Genomic DNA, 19,723 nt, shown 5'->3' with positions numbered 1-19,723 from the left:
GTCATAACATCTATGATATATATATATGAAAGCATATAAATTAAGTTCCATTTTACATTGTAAGTAAACAAGCCACTTTCCAGTTTAAAATAGACTAAATAGACCAGCTTACTTTGTGGCAGTAGGCCTGTACAAAGAGCAGTCTTCTAGATTTACTAGGCCTATTTTTTATTTGTACCTTTATTTAACTAGGCATGCCAGTTAAGAACAAATTCATATTTGAAGAAACAGTGGGTTAACTGCCTTGTTCAGGGGCAGAACAACAGACTTTTACCTTGTCAGCTCGGAATTTGATCCAGCAACTTTTCCATTACTGGCCCAGTGCTCTAATCACTGCTCTATTTGGTTATCATAGGTAGAAAAAGTAGACTTAAACAATAAAAAAAATTCAAGTCCCTGTAAATATGAAATATATTGCTATTTCAAGTATTTCTAAGTCAAAGGATAGACCTATATTTCAATACTTTATATAAAATGTAACAGACAGCACAAAATACAAAGGACATTGCAAAGGACATTAGAAACGACATTGTTAGTTGTGGTAATATGTACATTATGTCGTGCATGGAGACAACAATGTGCTAGTTCAATAAATCGGCCAACCACCTGCAAACACTGTTCCCTCCTACCAGACATCAACACATTAGATGACAAAATAACATTTTAGCTGATGGGAGGATTTCCTGAAGGAGAGGCCAGACACTGGGTCAAGAGACATGACGTTTATTTATTGGAGCCCTGAGTAAAATTTCCCAGATCTTACAGAATAATCTTCAGTTTAAGAGATTTCTAATAAAAACATTTACTTCTACCATGCTCAAAATTGCAGACAGTCCTTACAGCTGACTGTAACAAATGCAACATAGACAAATAACAATGACATGAAATACCTATATAAAATAGCTATTCATGTTTATTTTTCACCATTAAAACACTCTTAAATATGTGTCTAGGTTGGACCTGTTGCTGTTAAAATACAATAAATCATTTTTATTCTGAATTGGAATAAACTGATTGATCACATCACACAGGTGTAGACTATAAAACACACACACACACACACAGTCCTAATGGTAGGTGTGTGACTGGTTGAAGTTTTCAACAAGCGGGTCTATTCTGGGCTCAGTTTTTGACAGTTGAGAACCCTGACACACACAGGTATGTGGTGCCAAGCTGGATCAGAACATCTACTGCTTTCTCAGTCAGTTTCTCAGCCTCAAAAAGCATCATGCGTTTTTCATTGTGTTCCAGTTCAGAATAAAAATGATTACTTGTATTTTAACAGCAACAGTTTTTTTTCTCATCTTCCATCTGTACTGTTACTAGGGTTGCACTATCAGTAGCTAGATAGATTGCTTTGGCTAATGTTAGCTATTAGCTGTGTACAAGGCCAGGAGATTGTTTGAACGAGAAACTCATATTGACTACTATGAGAGTTAGTACTCCCTTATTTCTGCTTATCATCACTTGTTATACAATTACAACAATGCCTTGCTAGCTGACTTCATTTCCACTGTCAAAGCACTGCTTCCTGAAGTATTCTGCCCTATTCTGAAAGAACTCCCTGGGTTTACCATCATGGGGCGGCAGGTAAGCCTAGTGGTTAGAGCGTTGGGCTAGATCGAATCCCCCAGCTGACACGATACAAATATTTCGTTCTGCCGCAGAACAAGGCAGTTAACCCACTGTTCCTAGGCCGTCATTGTAAATACGAATTTGTTCTTAACTGACTTGCTTAGTTAAATAAAGTTTTTGCTGTGGATGTTTGGTCAGAACCTTTCTTTTTAATTTGTTCGTTTTGAGAGACTCATTACTAAACACTTTCCTGCACAAAACACATTGTGGGCGCTCCTCGTTATTTCTCAAAGTTTGTATGAAACCAAGAGAGAGAAACTCATCGCTGTATTTGCGTTTAATGACAATTGAACTCAGTCAGAATGTGTGGCTAGCTTGAGTCCATTCGATGACAGCGGTGAGTGATGGCGAGTGGGAATTACAAGCCAGTGGCTGACAGCGCATCAATCTGCTGCTGAACAACAGCACTGCAGCGGGTGGGTCGCGGAGTGATCTTCAAGAAAACTGCAGAAAAAATATCTGTTTAAACCGCGAAGCACACGGGCATCTCCTTCCCCTACTCATGCAGCTGCCAAACTGAGTAGAGACACTGCCGTTAAGCAGAGAGCGCACTGAACAGAGTGCAGTTGCACTTGGCCAAAATCAATTCCAGTAATTCATTAAATAATTAGAAATGTACTCTGACACCTCGCGAACCACCATTAAACAGGTCTGCGACCCACTTTGGGTCTGCATTATTATATATGCATTCTAGGAAATGTTTTTTTTATTTTTTAGCAAAGCTGAGGGGGAACCCCAGTCAAGCATAGCAAACAATGTAAAAAAGGGGTTCATGTGAAAATAATAGTTTTAATAGTATAACTTTATTATGATCAACAACAACAATTAACATACAAGTAATCTTTAGTAATGGTGAATGTCATAGTTAATACTTTATAGTTGGAGACTTAAAAGTTGAGTGACTGGAATGTAGTCTGAGGCATGATCGATGATATTGACTGAGTTGCTTTATATTGATTGATCCAGTTCATAAGTAGTTGATAATTGGTTATATAAGTTAAATAATATTTGTTTATTAAACTGTTAATTATTAGTTTATAAATATATTAGGCATATGTGTTATAGTTTATTACATATTTATAAATTATATATAAACTAATAATATATTTTATTTTATTTCACCTTTATTTAATTAACTAGGTAGGCAAGTTGAGAACAAGTTCTCATTTACAATTGCGACCTGGAATATAAAATATTAACAGTTTATAAACTACTTAAACACGCCTTTACATTATTGTAAGTATACCATAATGTAAAGTATTATGTAACCTAGCCGTATTTTTATTTAATTTTGTACATATTTTTAAATCTACAATTTTGAATGGTGGGAAATGTATGTCATGGTATGTACCGATTGTCTCTCTGAGTCTACTTAAGCAAAATGGCGTGCACACGTGGCCGACCGTAAAGGGAAAGGCAATATGGATACGCCTGGTGCCCAAATTGATGACGTTTGTCGCACAGCCAGTCTCGAGCCGAGACCAACGCATGGGTTCAGTTAGTTCAGTCAGAAGAGAGAGGACCAACTCGGCGGGAAATCTGTCTCCCTTCCAGCAGGTGGCGTTTTTTCGTTGTTTCGCCCACCAAGCAAGGAGTTTTTGTATGGAGGTCATTGATAGTGTGGAATTAGGTCAACAAATAAATGAATGGCTTATTTTCAACGTAAGGTTTATTTGATCGAATAGAAGTTTCGTAATGCTTCAGGTGTTATGAGTGTACTGATATAAGTAGGACACGTGACATCCTGGCAGCTTTGAGAACAAAATAACACTAAATCAGAATTGTCTCGAGATGGCTATGCATATTTGGTTCAGTTCAGACAGTAGTTTTGATGAGCCCTTCTATTTTATGCTTGTGGCTAGAAACTTCAGATATAATGTTTTACTCAGCCAAAGTTGGAACTTGGGAGTGTTCCGAATCATTTATTTAATATCGGAGTATTATTTTTTTTATTACAAAAATGTAACAGACGTTAATGCCGCAGTTGTGTATTTTCGGTGAAAATCACAACAATATATGTGGTCCAGCCGTAACTCTGGCCTGATATTGGCTACACTATCTAGCTACTTTCCTCTCCTTACTGCGGGGGCGAAGTGTGCCCTGTGTTGTTGTGTTGTCTGTCGGCTTGCAGGGTAAACTCTCCCATTTGAGCAGTGTAGACCGTTTGACGGTGGCATACAAAATGGTTACTACCAATATTATTTGTCATGTAGGCTGCTATCCTACTACTCGAAATAAAATCAAGTGGGATGAACCAAATTGGAGATGGTGACGTTTCTATATGTTATTTCTTCTTGCCCATCGAAATACACATAACTTTATTTTAGTTTCTTAACTATACTGAACAAAAATATAATCGAAACATGCAACAATTTCAACGATTTTACTAAGTTACAGCTGATATAAAGAAATCAGTCAATTGAAATAAATTCATTAGACCCTAATGGCCCTGGATTTCACATGACTGAGCAGGGGCACAGCAATGGGTGGGCCTGGGAGCCAGGCCCACTCACTGGGGGAGCCAAGCCCAGCCAATCAGAATACGTTTTCCCCCCACAAAAAGGGCTTTATTACAGACAGAAATACTTCTGTCTCATCAGCTGTCCGGGTGGCTGGTCTCCGACGATCCCACAGGTCCCACATGATTACACAATGTCTGAGGTTGTGAGGCTGGTTGAACGTACTGCCAAATTCTCTAAAATTACATTGGAGGCAGCTTATGGTACAGAAATGAACATTCAATTCTATGGCAACAGCTCTGGTGGACATTCCTGCAGTCATCATGCCAATTGCACACTCCCTCAACTTGACATCTGTGGCATTGTGTTGGCAACAACTTTGTGCACAACATTTGAGAGAAATACGTTTTTTGTGCATATGGAACATTTCTGGATGTTTTATTTCAGCTCATGAAACATGGCCCTAACACTTACATGTTGCCTTTATATTTTTGTTCAGTATAAACTAGCTGAAAAGGGCTTATCAAGACGACTGATTTAACCGAGTCGATTCGTCTCCACACTGCGCTCTCAGGTGCACGACATAAATGTGGGACTAGAAACACAATTGTTATGAATGAGATAGGAGAAACGTCATTGCGTTTGCACTAGTGATACTACGGTAGCATCGAAGGGGTGTACACACATGATCCGTTGATAGAGGTAGCTAGTTCTCTGTGTAAATCAGTTGTGCGCTGACTTCTATTTTATATTTTGGGGGTGTGGGGGAAGAATGAAAGAGGTCTTCCACCAAAACGGACGAAATCATGAACGGCGCCGTATACATTTCGTTTTTTCAAGGTCAGCTGGAATCTGCACTAGAGCAAGTAGTGCAACTCGCAGTCCAGGAAATAACCAAGACTGTTGGGTCAAGCTTGAGTTCTGTGTTAATGAAAACGGCCGTCAAAGAACAAGAAAACCAACGACTTAAGTTAAAGCTTCAATCACTGGAGTTTGAATGTAATGGGGTAGAAAATGGAGCCGCGTTCAACGGTGGCATGGAAGACAACGCGGCCACGGATCGAACAAAGCCCGAGACACACACCCCCAGCCTCGGCACAGAGCGCGGCGTGCACGCAAACACTCAAAGACTGGATCAAAAAGGACGAGTAGTGGGTAAGGTTACTAGTTAGGCAAGGTTACTAGTTAGGCAATGTTACTACCAAGGAACCTAGAGGTTTATACATTTGAAACAAGGCAATAACTCCATTCTGTAGCCCTACAGTCTGTTTGACCGCCGACTGCTTGTTTACGTGTCTGTGGCACAACGTAGCCACACACTCAGTTTACATATAGTGGCGAAGTCAACAACAGGACAAAGCACAGCATCCTGGTATAGGTATCCGCATAGAGCGGAAAAAGCTTGATAATAATAACCAGAGTTGATATGTAAATATGACGTGCAGTAGTAGCCTGCAGCACACTGGGAATCAATGACATGTGTGGTACAATCTTGAGGATATGAAAAACGGTCGTTTTCAATGTGGTTCTATTACCTTGGTTTCTTTGTTTCACTTGGGTTTTATTTGACTCAGGCATGTGTCCTTGTGAACGCTTACAATGGTTTCTTGTCTCGAGGTGTACACCTAATTATTGTTATGTGTCGAGGCCAATTGGACATCTGCGGTGACATTGTTGCCATTGAGATTGTTACAATGTACAAGTTGTAGGTTGAGAACTAGTGACAACATCACCGACCTTCTCACTGGTTGTCAAGCAAACGGTTCACTGAAAGGCTGCACATCCATCCCCATTCATTTTTCCTATCAGTGAAAATGATAGGCCTACTTATTGACTACTGCAACATACATCCCTTCCTACATTCTTCTCTGTAATTGAAGATGGGTTGGGATGAGAGGACTATCAGTGGTTGACAAGGCAGTGACGTTATTGTTGTTGAGCCTTTACTTAGCAGTGGCAGCAAAGGATAGGATGCCTTTCCCCCCAATAATTCTCCAATGACAGTCACAAGCGCAAACCACACCCACTCAGTTCTCAGAGGGGATACATTTAGGGAGAGGAGGGGTGTGAGATATTAAATGGCGGGTGGAGGAGACACTGGGCAAGCTGTGTGTCATCGTGCCCCAAAATGCTGAGGCCATTGGCAGACCTTCAACTCAATTTGCACATTTTGGACAAAGCTGAGGCTGGAACTGTATCTCGCCACTTATTAGGATATTTAAGTTGTGACGGCCAGGGAGGCCATTTTGATGTTGTAGGTAAATGAAACCTGGCAGCAACATTCATCCTTCAGACACCCACACTGGTAGCTCCTCATACAGTGCATGATGTCATACTTACACAATGCAACAATAACAATTAGGCTAGTAGGCTTCTTCCTCTCTGACTCAGCTCAATTACTATTTATATCCTGTGGTTTTAACAAAAATGGGTAATTGTAGAGACCATGCTGCACAAAATCTCCACACAGTTTTCACACTTGATTTCCAACTTGATTTGTTTTCTTCCTCAAGGATTTGGACATGTAATCCATTCTCTTTTCTAATTATGTAAATCTGTGTGTGTGTGTGTGAAACCCTGTTGGCTTTGTCAAGCGGCATTGTAGATGATCTAAGGTTGCCTGAAACCAACTAGGCCTATGCTGTCATTGTCTGCAGCAGCTTGGTGCTCTGCTGCTCACCACCGCTTTAAAGCAGTTGCCATTCCACTCCTACTTTAGTCAAATCGCATCAATGAGTACGTTTACATGCACACTAATAATTGTATATTAAACTGATTATGGCAGAAGGCTGAGTATGACATTAATAATGTAAACATCTTGCTTATCTTAATCAGTGTACGGTCATAATGGAAGTAAGCATGCGCTGATCAAAACACCTGGTTTTCTGAGCAATCTTTAAAATATTTAGGACATGTTAACAACTTAATTGGCGTTCCAGCAGTGTATTTGGTCTATGCATTTGTCAGCACCGGTAGTGCAAGCCTCCTTTTATGCACAAGTTAATTGAGTTTGAAAAAACTGTAATCTTATAACATGTGTATGTGAAAACTATTTCTATGTCCAACCTCAGAACAAAGTAGTCTTTGCAAAAATAACATGGTCACTGTGGTAGAATGTTTATTTTGATTGGTGATTTTTCTGCATTTATCAAAAAGGTCCCATCAGAAGCCTGATTTTCAGGTGTCCATGTAAATAAGATTATTAGTGAATTTGTTATTCTTGCAAAGCATGTAAAGATTTTAAAGCTGCAATATTTAACTTTTTGGGCGTCCCGGCCAAATTCACATAGAAATGTGAGTTTTCTATATCTGTCAGGTCTAAGAGGCGGGTAGATCTGTTCGATGTGCGTTATTTCTATGATTCACATTCTTAAGTTTCGTTTTTCCTCCTTTACTTTCGGTTTTGTACACCAGCTTCATGGAAGATATCTTTCACAGCAGTTGGGATGGTACAATTATTCTCAACACTGTTTGCTTGTTTTGTCACAAACTGAAATTAGTTTAACTATTAGAATTTTAGCACCCAGGAAATGGCGCAGCGATTTCTGCGTAGTGCATCTTTTAAACAATCTATTCTATTAATCTGACTATCCACAATCTTATTATTGTGTGCATGAAACTGTGATCAATGACTCAGTACTTCAGTTTCCTCTCAGCTTTTATCTGTAACTAAGACCGAACGCCATCTATGTGTGGTGATGGATATGTAAAATGTTTTCTCACCATGTTTTGCACAACTTGTTTTACATTTACAACTTGTGGTTAAGAACAGAGGGTGCGAGTCATCGTGTGTGTGTGTGTGTGTAGGCCATTGTATGATTCATCATGTCGCCTAGGCTTTCTACTACACAGGTGTTAATTCTTGGAAAGAGTAGTCTAGCTCGTTTGTCAGATATCATCATGGAGATATTTGCACTACAGTGTATGCGATGAAAAGTGTATTTTCTCTGTGATTGGATATGTTTGAAAATATCAAGTGTGGTAATTTGATTTAGCTTCAAAACCATTATGGGATCTGTGACAACTTGCTTGATTACTTCAGGGGAATGTTTACCGCTACCAAATTATATCTATTGCAAAGGGGGATGTGACTGAGCTATCTGAGCAATGAAGCCTTCTCATTGAATCATATAGGATTCCCTTAAATATTGTACTGCTCTATAAAAGTAAGATATTTAATTATGGTAATTCACTCATATTGAATATAACTAAATGTATTGTCATTGCCACCATGGATGAAATGCCCAATAAAAACTGCCTCACATTTTAAAATGATTTTGATTGGTGTATTTAACAGCAACCAATCAAAAATGGAGAAATTGGCATTTATAAGAACCTCAAATCGGTCCCCTAGACACGTCTTTTCTGGGTCTCATTTGGTTGTAATCAATCAAGTGATTTTCACTTTCAGTCTGGCAGTGCTACAACAAATCAATCAAGAGCCATTTAACATGGCTGAAATCTAACTTTTGAGTCGTTGTATTGCACAGGCGAAAGTTAATACCCATTGCTGGTCACTAAAAAGTGGTTGATCTAAAACTTAATATGGAATGAATGTTTTTCTTAGTGTTTTTGGGCTCCTGCAAAAAGGAGGGCCCCACTATGTAATATGTAGAGAAATGCTTCTAATAACAATGCTTTACAAGCAAGGGGTGTCAAGGCTAATGTATAAAGCAGGGATGGACTAGATTCAAAAGGACTCAATGGCTGTTATTTTTCCAATTCTAATGGCTGAGCCAAAAATAGACCTTAACATTTTAAATGGATGAGACACCATTTTTCCCAAACCAAGTTTGGACATAGTGTGGCTTGTGATTTCATTGCAGAATGCATTTTTGTGTTATTTGATTAAATCCTCTACACAAGTAATTGCAACTCTAGTCATTTACATAGTAAAAATAGTCGTTTTGGAGAGAAGTTTCCCTGCAAGGATACAGGGTTGTTTTTACCTACTGTGTTCAACAAATATCCTACAATGAGAGCATTGTGTGCAATGTGATTTTACATTTTTGTTTGTATTTTTTTTTAACCTTAATTGGTGCCAACTTTCAAATGTCACTATCTACAAACATACCAGCCATTGACCTATGCCTAATCATTTCATCTTAACTCACAACAGGTTTTTATTTCTACTTTCCTCGTGATTTACTGATCTATTTCCTTATCAGAATTAGCCTACTGTCTTTCATTATAACTATTTTGTCTCGGTTTCCTTCTCTGCAGGTCAGCTAAAGATGGTCATGGAGCATGTGCTGGAGTTTGCTGTGTGCGAGCTGACCAAAATCGTGGAGGCCAGTTTCGACGACCTGCTCCTGGAGATGACCAAGAAAGAGCGGGAGCACAGCGCTCTGGAGGAGCAGTTACGCCGCGTGGCTCACCAGGAGAATGGGAAGGGTGGAGTGTCGAGGAGGTGTGGGTCGGAAAACAACACAGCATTTCCCAGCGGCTCAGAGGACACTAGGCAGGAATCCAGAAACGTCACAGTCAAAATTGTCCGGGGACCAAGGGAGCAAACGGAGACAACAAATGGTCTGTGTTTTAACATTAAAATTCTGTTCTAGTCAACATGACAATCAACTGCATGCTTTATTTACAGCCTCAAATGTGACACACACATACAAGGGATGCTTGCTATGATACCAGTCAAATCCCACAGCATTGGAGGTTATGCTTTGTTATCGAAAATGTAGGGATGGAAAGTACCACAGTACTGCCAGGGCTCGGCCCCTCCTCTGCCTATACATTAAATTACTCATGAGAGGCCAGTAACTTCCTGTTCATATGGTTTCAAGTTGCAACTTGCAATACCACAGGGTAAATCCAGTTGAATTCAATCACTTTTTGATTTGAATGAAACCTTCCATACATATTTACCTGTTGTAGATGTGCTCAGAAAATACCATGAGGCATCCATGTCTTCATCACTGGAAAAGATAAACGGTTGAGTTTCATTAAAAAACTTACAAACAGGGTTGTCAATCAATTGGAAAATGTCCAGAATTTATCAAATTTGATTTAAAAAATAATAATTATTACCGTAAATGTCAATTATCTAAAAACACGTAAAATAGTGTTTCATATTCGCGTGTTGTATCTTAGTCCCTATTTGACATAATCTGAGGTTTTTGTAGTGTGCCCACCATCGGTTGTCATGTTTTAGCTGATACCTGTACTAAAACTGGAATAAAAATGGACATTTCTACATTCAAATGGTACCACAAAGATGGTTGGAGGTCCACACATCCGACAATGTTGTCATGAATGGGAATATCTGTTTTAAAAATTACACTATCAATCCTCCATAGGAAACCAATTTGAAATATAGATTACAGAATACACATGACTGTTTTTAAGTTGACATTTGACATCGGATGGACCGGTGGGCCACCTTTATGGTACTAATTAGAAGTAAAACATTCCATTTAAAATTGAAATGGTGTAGCAGCTAAATTGCAGTGATCTGAAGGGATATGTTCATTCTATGACTTATTTTTCTATGATTGAAATGACACCCAACCTGTGTTTAAGAGCATGTTGTGTCTCAACTGATGGCGGGCACAACATAAAAAAACCTCAGATAATGTAAAGTAGGGTCTTAGCTACAACATGCTAATATGTTCTCAAGAACTTATAAAATAGACAACCCTGTTTTTCTAGGCTTCTATCAAGCTCAACCATTTATCTTTTCCAGTGATGAAGACCTGGATGTCTCATGGTATGAAAAATGGGTCAACTTTGACGACCTTTCTCTCCTGAATGCTTTTCCAAAAAGTCACTTTCTGACCACTTCGTCCATGGCCAAACACGTGTGGAAAGTTGTTTCAATGAAAAGAGATGCTGTCAACAAAAAAAAAAAAAGTGATTGAATTCGAATGGATTTACACAACATATTAAGATGAATACAAGGGTATTGTTAATCTCGGGTACGCTTTATTTAACAAGCTGCTATTTTTTTTGCTTGATCGATCAATTGGTAATGACCTAATAATGAAGGTTATTTTGGGAGTCATTCTACATTGAAACAAGTGCCGGTACATACCAGCTGGTTACCAATTGTGTTGAATTCTTTGACTTGCCAGAAAGTACACATAATGACCATGTTATGTCTTAGTAAACACTTAGCAAGTATCAGTTGAAACAAATCAAGTGTTCCCTTAATTTCTGGTGCTGAAAATAAGCTTGTGGCCAAGAAGTCAGACTGTAAAACACGCACAAAAAACATTTTGAATAGGAGTCAATATGGACTAACCAGAGCTCTGAGGCCCCATTTTCTAAATAAAAATGTTAATGTGTTTCTTAACCATGTTATAAACTATGCCTTGCACACAACACCAGTCTCAGTTGAACTGGTCAGTTGACCTATTTAGTAGCTGTCAAAATGGGAGCTGAAGCTCACCTGTTACAGTTAACTATTAACTGTGTGAGTGCCAAATAGTTGCTCCAGTTAAGCCCCTGCAATTTGTTACAGTATATATGGCGTCATGCCATGTACAGCAGATATAGTTTTCCCTCTACTCTAAGAGTCCAGTCTTATACTTGTGCTGGTAATACTGTTTAGATATTATTAAGCTGGTTCAGTATAAGCAAACAAACACTTCCTATGTGTATATTGCCTTGGGTCTCTTAATGTAAGCATTTTTGTCAAATTGATCAATATTAAAATGTACGACATTAGAAATGACTTCTATAGTGATGGAAATAATCACTGAAATTGTTAACTTCTTCTTCAGGTGCAATGATGTACAAACACAAACGTGCACGCGTTTTGCACGTTTATTCCAGTTCAGTTGTCTTGTTCAAGTTTGTTTCATCTCTTTCTCCCCCTCTCTCTGTGCAGACAGCGACAAGAAAGCTGTCTGGACCATATGAATTGTATTTAGTTTTCCAGTTCAGGTTTGTCTTGTTCTCAGTTTTGTCGCTCTCTCCCTCTCTCTGTGTGTAGACAGTGACAAGCAGGCTGTCCTGACCGTAGCCCAGGACTGGGTCCCCATCCTGGACAAGGTGTTTGGGCAGAAGTGGTGCAGTGACCTGTGGCAGATCAAAGAGCTGGCTTCAGGGAAGGGGGGTGAGGAGAGGACTGGGGAATCTGGGCTGGGGATTGTGGGCTCCTTCCCCAGTCTGAACGCCCTGATCCGTGAGAACCTGGAGCCCACCCCCACCATCCCCCTGCAAGACCCCCAGTGGATGCCTCTGGAGGACATGGAGGTCCTCTCCTCGACCTTGGACACTCCGCAAGACCCTCCTGCTAGCATAAGCACCACAGCCACAGGTGCGCATGGGAACTACTGAAAGGATGTCCCTACGTGACATGGCCAGTTATGTGCACACTTACTCTTAAGTCCATCACCCTTTATTGCCAATAATCATCATTACTTTTTTGTCTATTTCTATCCCTCCGTCTGTGTTTCAGTTGAGGAGTCCCTCAGGTCTCCGTCGATGCTTCACCGGCTCCTCACACTCCCCGCGCAGCTCCTAGAGGAAGACGAGAACACTATGGAAACCATCCCCCTGCTCCCCGACGCTTCACCTGGCAGAGCAGCTGTGCGCCGGCAAAATACAGAATCGCCTAACCAGAGCTGCCCATCTCCTCCCAAGAAAAAGGTTGCTGTTTCACAGGAGGAGGAGGAAGACGAAGAGGACGAAGAGAAAGAAGACAAAGGGACAACGACGCTGGACTCAAAGGTGAAGACCGTGCCTCTCAAAGGCAGGAAGGGTTACGAGTGTAAAGAATGCGGCAAGAAGTTCAGCCGAGCGCCGCTCCTGAAAGCTCACCAGCAGACTCATATCAGCACAGCACTGGCGACGACGACAGCAATCTGCTGTTCCAAGTGCGGGAAACACTTCTCCCAGGCATCCCGGCTACAGGCGCACCTACGAACACACACTGGGAAAAAGTCTTGAGCAGATGGAAAAGGGAATTGGAAGATTTGAAGCAACAAAAAAAAAAGGAGAATATGGAATCAAAGTCGATCTTCAGTCCACATCTCACATATAGCCATATCAGTAGCAGGAGGGTCACCAGTACTCGAGTTCATACATTTGAGTTCACTTTTAAGTACCGTAAGTCAGGAATCGGGGGCATTTTTTCCAGGTACAGTTTTGCTGACTGCTGTTTCTTAATTGTTACCACCATTTTGATTTCTTACATGTGGCGACAAGGTAAATACTTTAATGATTTGGGATTGGATCTCGCTGGTAGTTGTGTTTAGTATGTATCGCCATTGTACATTCTCTATAGCATGGGACAGTGGCGCTCACAACAAAACAACAAAGTTAAATTTTTAAGTGATCTTTTTACTTTTCTCAATATACTTTTCTACATTTTTGGAATATCAAACTGGTCTCTCTGTGCTTTATTATTTCACATCAAGGTCATTTGCTATACCGGAGGCAATGATCTTGGATTTTGTGGACTGCAACTTCAATGAACATTACACTGATTTGTGAGAATTGTATCTTTCAGTGGCAGAAGCGTTGTCTCATCTTCTTCCCAGTGCCACAAGCAGTGACTCGATTTCAAAGGGCGTATGTGCCCAGGGTAAAGGGGGAGAGAGACAGACTGCTGGAGTCAATAGCAGAGGTAATACCTTTGTTTTGCTTACCTCTGAATGTGAATCTCTGTACAGGTGGATAGAACCTGGTATTTCTCTTTACCTTCTTCATGCAATTCACTATTTACAGTCCTCACTTGACAGTATTTTAATTTCTTCACTCAACATAAATACCTCCTTTAAACAGTCAAATAATATACGTTTGATAAAGGTATTGTTACATTGGTAGCCCTTTGTTTTTTTTTTATAAAGAACCACAGATTCAGAACAATTGAGAACATTGTGCAATTTACTCCTGAATCACAAGTCTACAGACCTCTAGTTGATGACTAGCACAAGCTGTGTGACGATGACATGGCCCTCTTGGGTTTTTCTACATCCTATCCATGTCTGCCCTAGGACCATTCCTAACAAGTCTACGAAGATAAAGTGAGGGAAAGAATGGGAATCTCGCCCTCGTGCTGATTGTGCAGGCTGGGTTTAAGTGTCGTGGGAAGTAGAGAAATACCACATTGATGAAACATACTGTTTGGTTTGTTTTATTTGTCTTGTTTGACCTCCGGATGAGTCAAATGGATGTGGAGCATCTGATTGGACATCAGGAATATTGTTTCTGCTCATATCACCATGCCTAACAGAATACTTTGTTGGAACATAAAATATTGAAGGGAGGGGCATTCTAATAAGGGATGGGTGGGGGGGTTGAAGGGCAGGGTTGTATAGATTTGAGACATACTGGTGTTTGCAGGATTGCTCTTTGCTTTTCTACAGATATCTTGGGAAGCAAACACTGTTTAAGCCCCTCTGCCAGATTCCTTAAGTATCGTAGCGTCTTCCCATTTTGATTGTGCTTTGTCTCTTGTAGATGCGCCCGCAGCTTGTAGTGCTGAGTGATAAGTGCTTTTTGAGGTCGGTTTCGGTTCGTTTAAAAAAAATTACAAAAATAACATTAAATGCATTGTGGGTTGAATGCTGTAACACCAGAATAAAACAATTAGTCACATGATACTACTTATTAACAATTTATTTACACGACTTTAGTTTAATAAAATATTTAAGTTGTGTATATCATTTGTTTTATTTGATGGCTTTATTTAATTCCAAGTCATCTCAAATCTCTAGAGCTCTGACAATTACTATTTTAGTAGTTCTTCAAAGTAAATAACGCATACTTTTATGACTGCTGAATACCAACTATCAATGACTTATCTCTACCTGAAAATACATGATCTATCTCGTGAAGCAACTGCTCTCTCTCGCGCTTGATCGCACATTCTCTCTCTCTCTGCCCCCACACTAACCTAACATAGCGAAAAACACAGGCGGGACAAGTAGGCACGCAATGGATTATGGTCATAGAAGTTAATTACCACGATTTCCGTGCCAAACAATGTATTTTGGCCTGTTTGTAAACTGCAACTCCCTATTATATCGCACAGTTTAGGCTTGATATGATTTATCTTTAGAGAAACGTTGCAATGTGCACATTGAGCTGACAGTAAAAAAAAAAATTTAAAAAAAGGAATTCAAATAATTTTACAATCGGTCAATTAGTTGTTTAGAAACCGAAAAATTACTGAAATGATGGTTAATCACTCGGCACAAAGCATGAATGTAATAGCAAGCAATACTCTGTACCATTGAGACCATGGTAATGTTACATATTCATGGCGAAGCCAGTAACCTATCGTTGAAGATGTACATGCACTTCAAACTACAATCGATGAAAAGAAATACTCATCTCTTCCGTAATCCACTGGATTTGTTTTGTCTTCCTCAGGGAAGGTTATTTCTGTGGCTCTTTTTAAGGCATCAGGCCAGCTTCTACACCAGAGCGGGAAACCCACGGCAATGTCCCAGTCCATTGTAGTCATACTCACCTGCCCACGGACTTTCTGTTAAATTAGTCGTACTAGCGCTGTTCTGAATTTGTGCTCCTGCGCTACCTTTTCATATTTTGCTGAATTGTAGCCACAGATTACATCTTAGTTTACACTCCCTTGTGCTTTAACTCATGTAAGTCCTTGACATAAGTGTAGATAAATTATTATGTATCAGAAAACATCAGGACCATGTGCTCTAATTCTATCGGAATCTGAGAAGACAATAGATTACAAAAGATATGGGTCTTTCATTCAGGTCAAACCAGCATCAAAGTTTACATGGGCACAATATAATGATTTGGTACACAACCTCTCGCATCTTCAACTGTAACCAATTTAAAGAAATTGCATGCAACGTATTCACATTTTCATACGATACAATGTATGGAGAGAATTTCCCTCCTTGACTTCAGGGTTGTAACCAATGTGCAAATTGATGATTTTAAAGTGTTTAAGACTGGTCTCTAATGCAAAAGAGCATTATTGGCAAAAGAGCTGAACTGATTATTGGATAATCTAATTGGCCTGCCTATGTAAACACAGCCTAAGACTGAAACATTGTAGAAACCCTTAAAGGCTTTAAGTGGTCGAAAATGTATGTTGCTGATTGTATCTGCAGCCAGTGCTGCACACTTGCAATTAATGACTTGCTATTGATGATTGGCCTATCTAGAACTCACAGTGCACTTCATTCCCACTAAAAGCAGTGTACATTACCACTCAAAACACGTTTGTGCTCCGCAGTAAGGTAACCTTGAACAGTGCCGAATTGCAAATTTCAAGTTGATTGGTGTGACGCGTCAGTATTTAAGCTTTTGTTTTGTCTGAACTCCATTCATTGGAACTGTAAACTTGACATTGGCTTTGTTTTACTTTTCAATGTTAGCCATACCTCGAACCCGTCTTTCTCCTATCTAGCACTTTGCTCTCGCATTGATGTTGTCTCCTAATGCCCGCTAAGTGTAATCAAGACTTAACACACCTCTTGAAAGAGTTGTGACGACTGTGTTCAAATGCCTCATTGTTGTTTTTGCTTTTGCTAATGAATCACCCAACCACTTTTCTTCAAATGCCTACTCTGACACGTGTTCTTCTAATTTATAGCACTTTGTTATTTTTGCTGTAACTTTACAAGACCTCCAGACCTCATTTTGAATATCAGAAAAGAGTAAACACAGCAAATTGGTTATTTGAAACACCATTACCTCAGTATTGTAATAATATCACAAATATTAATAATATTTGTCTGCATGACAGTAGAATAGTGTTTCATTGGCGTTAACTAGCACAACCTTAAGGATTCCTACCAAAACAGTTCACTATTAAGCCATGATCTCTTCCTTTGTCACATGGGCATACAGATAACTACCACAATGGAAACACTTGAGTAAATGAGGGATACAAAGTATATTGAAAGCAGGTCATTCACAACCCATCATGCTTAGGGTCATGTATAAAAATGCTGGGCAGGCCATTATTTTGGTTGCCATGGTTGTGCCACCCCATAGGACAATGCCCCCATCCACAGGGCATGAGTGGTCACTGAATGTTTTGAAGAGCATGAAAATGTAGACCATATGCCATGGCTGTCTCAGTCGCCAGATCTCAACCCAATTGGACAATTTATTTCTCATGGGAGAATGGTGTCTCATCCCTCTGATAGAGTTCCAGACACTTGTAGAATCTATGCCAAGGTGCATTGAAGCTGTTCTGGGTCGTGGTGGCCCAACACCCTATTAAAGACGTTTTCTTTATTTTGGCAGTTACCTGTTTGTCAGGTTGCAAACGTTGATGTAACTAAATAACATTTGTGTGGGTCCCCTGGCAAAGATGGCTCACTGCAGAAATGTAGGACATTTAATATCACACATTTGTCACAGAGGAAACTATTATCCTTATGCACGTAACAGGGATATAGTTATAATATACGAAGAGCATGCACACAGATTTGTCGTCATTAAAAGTGCATTCAATCGAGCATTGCATTATTGTAAAGAAATCTTGTGTGTCCGCTTCTAGACATTTTTATTTAGGCTATTTCCTGAAAAGTGGTTGAATGGTTCCCTTTTTAGAAGTAATATAAACTGAGTAAAAGCCTCATCCTCATTTGAACCAAATGTGAAGGAGGTGCAAAATTATTAAAAGGGATTAACTGAATTGTGATGCAACATTTTGAAAGCGGGAATTAAATGGAGTAGACATCTTGTTTTTTTTTAGAATTCATGATTTTGGTTGTGTTTTTCTTAATTAGAATTATGTTTGTAATCCAGGGAACATGTGCAGATTTCAAATTGATATCCAAATTAAACAATTATTTCAAATAAGGATTTTATTTTATGTTCCATTTGTGACATTGTAAAATTGTTTTAGTTCTTCACTCAATGATATTCTGATGTGATTGATTGTAGGACATACAGATGTAAGATATTCATTTGAGCCAGTTTGCGGCAGAAATAGGAAATTAGAATTATGTGGATTATAATTAAATTCATTTTTGTAGGGGTTGATTATATTTTTTGTAAGGGAAAATCAAGTAAAATTTTAAAGTGGAAATTACAAACTTCAGAATCCTTTTTACATGTTTGATATGTCCTGTATTGCAATAAAGTTCTGCAACAGGGTGCTCAAATGAAGATCCTACATCTGTATTCCCTTTATTTCGGCATGCTGAAACTAGATTTTGCCAAATTGTAGAGTAGTTTTGGTTTCTGTATTTCTTAAACAAGAGAGCACTTCTGAAATGCTATTCATGCCAAGTCAACTCTGCCAAGATAATATAATTATGTAGGCAATGGGACGTTGTGTTATACAGTGGGGCAGAAAAGTATTTAGTCAGCCACCAATTGTGCAAGTTCTCCCACTTAAAAAAGATGAGGCCTGTAATTTTCATAGGTACACTTCAACTATGACAGACAAAATGAGAAAAAAAAATCCAAAAAATCACATTGTAGGATTTTTTTTATGAATTTATTTGCAAATTATGGTGGAAAATAAGTATTTGGTCACCTACAAACAACCAAGATTTCTGGCTCTCACAGACCTGTAACTTCTTCTTTAAGAGGCTCCTCTGTCCTCCACTCGTTACCTGTATTAAATGGTACCTGTTTGAAATTATTAGTATAAAAGACACCTGTCCACAACCTCAGTCACACTCCAAACTCCACTATGGCCAAGACCAAAGAGCTGTCAAACGACACCAGAAACAAAATTGTAGACCTGCACCAGGCTGGGAAGACTGAATCTGCAATAGGTAAGCAGCTTGGTTTGAAGAAATCAACTGTGGGAGCAATTATTAGGAAATGGAAGACATACAAGACCACTGATAATCTCCCTCGATCTGGGGTGGAAACATCATGCTTTGGGGCTGTTTTTCTGCAAAGGGACCAGGAAGACTGATCCGTGTAAAGGAAAGAATGAATGGGGCCATGTGTCATGAGATTTTGAGTGAAAACCTCCTTCCATCAGCAAGGGCATTGAATATGAAATGTGGCTGGGTCTTTCAGCATGACAATGATCCCAAACACACCGCCCGGGCAACGAAGGAGTGGCTTCGTAAGAAGCATTTCAAGGTCCTGGAGTGGCCTAGCCAGTCTCCAGATCTCAACTCCATAAATCTTTGGAGGGAGTTGAAAGTCCGTGTTGCCCAGAAACAGCCCCAAAACATCACTGCTCTAAAGATCTGCATGGAGGAATGGGCCCAAAATACCAGCAACAGTGTGTGAACCTTGTGAAGACTTACAGAAAACGTTTGACCTCTGTCATTGCCAACAAAAGGGTATAACAAAGTATTGAGAAACTTGTTATTGACCAAATACTTATTTTCCACCATAATTTGCAAATAAATTCATTAAAAAAATCCTACAATGTGATTTTCTGGATTTTCTCTCATATTTTGTCTGTCATAGTACAAGTGTACCTATGATAAATTACAGGCCTCTCTCATCTTTAAGTGGGAGAACTTGCACAATTGGTGGCTGACTAAATACTTTTTTACCCCACTGTACATATTAGAAAATAACAACTCGGTACTTGGTGTAAGAAAAATAAATGTTAATAATCAACCTTTTGTTTTCCTTATTTAGGTCAGGGATTGGCAACTTTGATGGGAGTGGAGTCAACAAAAAATCTGAACTCATGAGGGGCCACAGTGGCTTAGCAGTCTGTATATCCATGTTCATATCCACAAACTTTTGGG

The 19,723-nt window shown here is 39.4% G+C and overlaps 1 protein-coding gene across 1 annotated transcript; it reads left to right on the top strand.

Moving 5' to 3' along the window:
* The first annotated feature begins 4,731 nt into the window (after positions 1–4,731).
* On the top strand, positions 4,732–18,161 carry LOC110486193. Its single transcript, XM_021557614.2, has 4 exons — positions 4,732–5,249; positions 9,318–9,623; positions 12,037–12,363; positions 12,505–18,161. Exons 1-4 carry the CDS (start codon positions 4,901–4,903, stop codon positions 12,993–12,995), a joined length of 1,473 nt encoding a protein of 490 aa, XP_021413289.2. The 5' UTR covers positions 4,732–4,900; the 3' UTR covers positions 12,996–18,161.
* Positions 18,162–19,723: the final 1,562 nt, after the last annotated feature.

Source organism: Oncorhynchus mykiss, chromosome 13 (genome assembly GCF_013265735.2).
Source record: "Oncorhynchus mykiss isolate Arlee chromosome 13, USDA_OmykA_1.1, whole genome shotgun sequence".
In the NCBI taxonomy this organism is placed as follows: Eukaryota; Metazoa; Chordata; class Actinopteri; order Salmoniformes; family Salmonidae; genus Oncorhynchus; species Oncorhynchus mykiss.
The sequence above is the reverse complement of the archived record's forward strand: the minus strand, read 5'-3'. Positions and strand labels throughout refer to the sequence as shown.

Excerpts from the sequence above, each read along its gene's own strand:
- LOC110486193 (XM_021557614.2), top strand. The coding sequence starts at position 4,901 with ATGAACGGCGCCGTATACATTTCGTTTTTTCAAGGTCAGCTGGAATCT. Across the intron at positions 9,624-12,036 it reads GCAAACGGAGACAACAAATG|ACAGTGACAAGCAGGCTGTC; the intron begins GTCTGTGTTTTA and ends CTCTGTGTGTAG. Across the intron at positions 12,364-12,504 it reads CATAAGCACCACAGCCACAG|TTGAGGAGTCCCTCAGGTCT; the intron begins GTGCGCATGGGA and ends TCTGTGTTTCAG.